We start from the raw sequence: 5,407 nt of genomic DNA on the forward strand, positions 1-5,407 counted from the left end.
GAAGACCTTTTTTTTGCTCTTGACTTTCTAAAACTGGAGAAAATATTCAATTTTGCTAGGGTTTTTTGGTGAAGAGAAAAATCTTTCAATTTGCTAGGGTTTTTGAGGCACGTCAGTCGTATGTCTGCAAAAAACTTGAGCTCATAGTTTTACTTAATTTGATATGCGATCCATCATAGCTCCGAATGTTTTTTTTTTTGTTGAAATGGAAGCGAAGAACTATATTTGGCTCATTTTCTCCAATTAACAATTTGAATTGAAAACAATTTTATCTTTCTAAAAAAAATTGAGACCATGGTTGCAACTTGTTTTTTTTTTTAATTTATTTTCCGAGCCTAAAAAGTAAACAATTTTTCCAAGCAATATATTTTTAAATGAAAATCAACGATATTTTCAAAACAGTTTAAAACTTCGTACGCTGGAATTCGAATTGGCTAAATATTTTGCTGGAGAAAAAATTTCATGTATTTGAAGCAATTTTTCGAAAATTCACACACCAAATTCAATGTGATTTTGTTTGTTCATAACAGAATATTAATAAAAAGCAACGACTATTAACAGCTAATATTATTAGTTAACGACTAATATCAGTTCAAATCGAAACAAAAAATCGCTCTCACCCCAAAAAACTGTCTATATAAATCTCAATATGTTTGTTTATAATGAAATTGGTCGTTAAAATAAGACATCGCACGTATCTAATGACATTCATATTATACAATTCAATCGCTGCATACTTTTAATTTGAATGCAATATGTTGAAATCATTTGCAAAACAAATTCATTTTCTATTAGCAAATCTGTCTAACGTTACGATTATTAATTTCAAACAAAACGGACTCAAGCATTGTGTAATTGTTCCATCATCCCTTTCCACTTAGTTAGATTAATCTTCAAATGGATTCCAAATTTAATTCGCAATTTAATTTAATCCGAAAAAAAGTATTCACTGAAACACATACGCAGTGTGCATTGTACACATACACAATATCCTTTAATTCACTTGAAAAGCAGATTTATTGAAATAATGCCAATATTGCTGAACAAAAATCTATACCAAAAATTAACACAGAAAGGGAAAAACACTTATAGCAATTTATTTGACAACAAAGAGAAGAAGAAAAACTAATTTGTTATTGCAGAGAGGGAATGCGAGAAAAATTAAATAATTGAAATGAGAGTTTGGCGCGAACAAAGAACGGTGGAACAATTAAAAATAATAGAGAAAAAGAATGAAATAAAAAATAAATAAAAAGTAAACTACACAAAAAAAATCTTTCTTCGATGTATTAAATTAACGTCAATTTTTACTTTTTAAAAACTTAGTCAAACAAACAACCAAAATGAAAAAGAAATAAAGTTATGAAAACAAATAAAATTCAATTCGGTGTTATTTTATAATTCAATTTTGATTTTTCATTTTTAGTACTGCAGATACCAGGATCAATATGTGCCAGTCGATATACTGACCAAACTAGAGTTGATCGGTGACGGGCCGTCACTGATGGTATAGCCATTTTAGGTTTGTACAACATCGAAATATTACATTAATTTATAGAATTTTGTATCCAAAAAAAAAAAACGATGATTTATGAATAATAAATGCAACGATTTTTTTCTCCTAATTTATTCGGTCTAACATACAGTGAATCTAATATTTTTGGTAGACAAAATTTTGCATGACACACTCCACTCACACGCCATTCGTATATGAATCCTATGTTAGTGGAGAGTTTCTCTGCTTACTTTGCTTGTTATTTTGTCTATCAAAAAAATTAGATTCACTGTATTTGTATACAAATTAAAATTGCAAATTAAGTCCAGCAGATAATTCAATTGTAGTGGCATTAATGTATGGATTAGCGACAATTGTTTGTACTAATTGTGCAAATTCGTCTGGATGACCAAATCGATTTGGTGTTGGAATACATTCTTTTACAATAGCCTCCACCTGCTCGCTTGGAATTTGATCGTTCAGTGGTGTTTCAATAATGCCAGGTGCAATCGCCACCACACGAATGCCAATGTCTTTGAAATCAGCCGCCATCGGTTTTGTTAAACTGTGGATTGCCCCTGATGCTGCTGCAGTAGCAATTTGGCCTTGAACTCCATCAAATGCTTCAATGCCCGCAGTATTTATAATCACACCCCGTAATCCATCATTGTCCGGCGTATTTTTACCAATTAATCCACAGGCCAATCGTGACACATTAAAAGTTCCAACAACATTTGTCTGTGGATTTCAACAATTTTTTTTTCATTTATTAAAAAAAGTCATTTTTCTGACATGAATTCAATACATTCATACATACCTTCAATATTTTTATAAAATCCTCATGATGTCTTGGCTTTTTTGAATGAAAATTGTATGTGATATAGGCATTCATTAGGCCGGCACAATTAACTAGTACATTTAGTTTACCATAATTTTTCGAAATTTCCGATAGCACACGTTGTACGTCTTCTTCTGAAGTTACATCGGCTGGTATGTAATGTGCATTTTCACCCAATTCTTTCGCTACGTTCGCACCATTTGATGTTGGTAAATCACAAAACACCACTTTTGAGCCTTTGTTAACGAATCGGGTGACCGTTGCTTTGCCAAGACCTGATGCTCCACCAGTCACAAGTGTTACTAAATTCTAAACACAAATTTATAGAAACAAAATTCAATTTTAATTCAGTTTTTATGAATAAAATGGATTTTAAGCAAAGAATCTCCTCTTCTTACAGAAAATCACATTTTTTTTACCTTAAACATTTTAAATTTGTCAATTGTGTGAAATAATCAAAAAACCCGTGTTGATCAATGACTTCGGCATAACTTTGTTGGTTATGATCAACATTTGACAACAGCAGGTTTATACAACAAATGTCAAATTCATTCCTTAAACCAAATAAATGTCTAAAGAAGTCGAGTGCGTGCGAATATTCAAATATTTATCTGATGAAATCAAATGTAATGTTATGAAACTTTGTTCAACCGTTTTTTTTATTGTTAATTCTAAAACTTTCTTTTTAGTTTTTATTTTTTCTTCAAAAGACATACATATTTGACTAAATACTCCATAAGTTCTTCGATTATATTTTCCAGTTATAAATATACTTGTAGTCCTGCCGATAATTCAACGGTGGTGCCATTAATATATGGATTTGATACAATTGTCTGTACAAGATGGGCAAATTCGTCTGCATCACCAAATCGGTTTGGGGCGGAAATACTGTCACTACAAATTGTATGTTGCAATGCTTCTGAAAAATGTTCGTTCATTGGAGTTTTGATGAAAGACGGTGCGATTGTGACAACACGAATCCCTTCGCCACCTAGATCGCTTGCTAATGGTTTCGTCATACTGTGAATGGCTCCACATGCGGCTGAATTTGTCGTTTGGCCAAGTGTTCCTTTGAATGCATTCATACCTGAAGTATTGACGATGACACCGCGAAGACCATCACCATCGGGCTCATTTTTTGAAAGTAATCCGGCAGTTAATCGAATCACATTGAATGTCCCCACCACATTTGTCTACCGAAAAAAAACGATCCGAATAAAATATGAACGGCAGGGAACTGAATTTTATTGAACATACCATTAAGACATCTTTGAAGTCATTTAAGGGTGTCGTCCGTGCCGAACTGGAATTGTATAAAATATTTGTTTTGTAAATTCCAGCACAATTCACCACTAGATTAAGTTTTCCATATTTTTTTGTTATTTCATCCACGAGATTTTGAATATCTTTCTCCGATGTCACATCAGCCGGAATGAACTGTACATTTTCTCCAATTTCTTTAGTTACCTCTTCACCTTTTGATGTGGGCAAATCACAAATTATCACTTGTCCACCTTTCTTTGCAAATCGATTCACTGTGCCGCGGCCCAGACCGGATGCTCCACCAGTTACCAACGTTACAAGAGTCTAGAAGAAAAGAAACGAGCTTTTGTTAAATAATTTTTTGTCATAGTTTGATTGAGGTCCGAACACACCTTTAACATTTTTATATTGAATTTATTCAAACTTTTGCCAAATAAATCCTGATTGGATTTTGAAATTATAATATTAAGATTCAATTGAAGACTTAAGTCTTTGTGTGAATTGAAAGAAATGAGTTAATTTTAGGTTAGTTTTGACATTTGGCAGCATGTTTACAGTACAAAATTACTCTCAAATCAAGTATATAACATTTTCAATTGTCAAAACAGATGTCTATGGGCAAAGCACGACGATAATGACAGCTCGGCAACGCTCTATTAGAGATTAGTGCCGCTGGCAACCGCAGAACTATATAGGATCATATGGAGTCATTTGGTGGCGCTGGCAAGCAATTTTGCCTTATCGTCATGCTTTGTCTATGGGACATAAATTGTGGAATAATTTCGTTTAAGACAAAAAAGTACATTTTAGTTTGACTTTTCTTCACTGAAAGATTTTCTGCTAATGCCGAAAAAAACTCTATTTTTGTGTTAAATTATTTATGTTTGAATTTTAGTCCAACCGTGCTAAATGGTTCATTAGCACTAAATGCAACTGTCAAAATGTGTTCTTTAGATTTGATATGTGTTTCGCTGTCAAAATAGTTGTTATTAAAATCAAATGTATTGCAAACAAACGAAATAAGACCCAAGCGGCACGGTAAAACGATAACGAGGGTATTTTGTAATCATGGAAATCGAAGATCGGAATTTGGTTGGTGTAGAATATCCAGGACGCGTTGAAAATGCCGATAATATGGTCAAAACACTGGGTGGTCTAACAAATATCTCAAAAGTTGTAAGTGTATCATTCTACATTCAAAAATCGTACCTAAATCTTTTAGATAAAAATGAATATTTTCGATTAGATATGTAATATGGATAAAAAGCGATTAGACTTGACGTTTCGTCCGGATGATGTGTTTGCCAAACCAATTTATGGTGACTTGAAACCAGCCTCTGGACTCTTACTAAAAGTGGTTTATTGTCGTCGAAGACGTGACGTTCCCGGTCCCAGCACCGAAGAAGAGGAAACCAATGAAGAACCAAAGATCGATGTTATCGGTGTTGTTCGATCGATTTTCAAATTCGAGGGTATGTGTTTCATCCCCCCCAAAAAAAATTATAATGCTAAAATTGTCATCCTTTTCACCGTTTCACATAAGGTTTATGCGATTATCAATATTTACCGATTGGAACGAATCTGGCAACGCACAAGGCTGAATTTATTTATGATGACATTATGCCCAACGGACTTCTATCACCCAATTGGCTAACGTAAATTCAATCAAATAAAAAACCTCTATTAAGGTGAAGACCGAGTGACGAAACCAAAATTTGAAACACAAAATTTCTGATATCAATTTTGTGACGAAACTAGTTGGTAGATATATTTTCTGTGTACTGTGAATATAAACTTAATATACATTTGTA

At 33.0% G+C, this 5,407-nt stretch overlaps 3 protein-coding genes across 3 annotated transcripts in view; 1 reads left to right on the top strand and 2 right to left on the bottom strand.

The window, feature by feature from the left end:
• Positions 1 to 1,373: 1,373 nt before the first annotated feature.
• LOC116347923 (3-hydroxyacyl-CoA dehydrogenase type-2-like) lies at positions 1,374 to 2,869 on the bottom strand. The gene is made up of 3 exons (XM_031778733.1): positions 2,753 to 2,869; positions 2,313 to 2,642; positions 1,374 to 2,233 (listed from the first exon to the last, which is right to left on the bottom strand). Exons 1-3 carry the CDS (start codon positions 2,759 to 2,761, stop codon positions 1,802 to 1,804), a joined length of 771 nt encoding a protein of 256 aa, XP_031634593.1. The 5' UTR covers positions 2,762 to 2,869; the 3' UTR covers positions 1,374 to 1,801.
• A 105-nt stretch (positions 2,870 to 2,974) lies between these two features.
• Positions 2,975 to 4,149, bottom strand: LOC116347922 (3-hydroxyacyl-CoA dehydrogenase type-2-like). Its single transcript, XM_031778731.1, has 3 exons — positions 3,989 to 4,149; positions 3,591 to 3,920; positions 2,975 to 3,526 (listed from the first exon to the last, which is right to left on the bottom strand). The coding sequence occupies exons 1-3, from the start codon at positions 3,995 to 3,997 to the stop codon at positions 3,095 to 3,097; spliced, it is 771 nt and encodes a 256-aa protein (XP_031634591.1). The 5' UTR covers positions 3,998 to 4,149; the 3' UTR covers positions 2,975 to 3,094.
• Positions 4,150 to 4,374: 225 nt separating this feature from the next.
• The window catches only part of LOC116347921 (general transcription factor 3C polypeptide 5-like), a 7,721-nt gene continuing 6,688 nt past the window's right edge, over positions 4,375 to 5,407 (top strand). The window contains exons 1-3 of the mRNA XM_031778730.1: positions 4,375 to 4,772; positions 4,843 to 5,068; positions 5,140 to 5,251. Of these exons, the coding sequence (XP_031634590.1) occupies positions 4,665 to 4,772; positions 4,843 to 5,068; positions 5,140 to 5,251 (446 nt within the window). The 5' untranslated portion in view covers positions 4,375 to 4,664. The remainder of the gene's footprint in view (positions 4,773 to 4,842; positions 5,069 to 5,139; positions 5,252 to 5,407) is intronic.

Source organism: Contarinia nasturtii, unplaced genomic scaffold (assembly GCF_009176525.2).
Source record: "Contarinia nasturtii isolate CC-2019 unplaced genomic scaffold, AAFC_CNas_1.1 Cnas_scaffold_2166, whole genome shotgun sequence".
In the NCBI taxonomy this organism is placed as follows: Eukaryota; Metazoa; Arthropoda; class Insecta; order Diptera; family Cecidomyiidae; genus Contarinia; species Contarinia nasturtii.

Coding starts and splice junctions, on each gene's coding strand:
- LOC116347922 (XM_031778731.1), bottom strand. Junction 3,527..3,590: donor ACTTCAAAGATGTCTTAATG/GTATGTTCAATA, acceptor TTTTTTCGGTAG/ACAAATGTGGTGGGGACATT.
- LOC116347923 (XM_031778733.1), bottom strand. Junction 2,234..2,312: donor ATTTTATAAAAATATTGAAG/GTATGTATGAAT, acceptor TGAAATCCACAG/ACAAATGTTGTTGGAACTTT.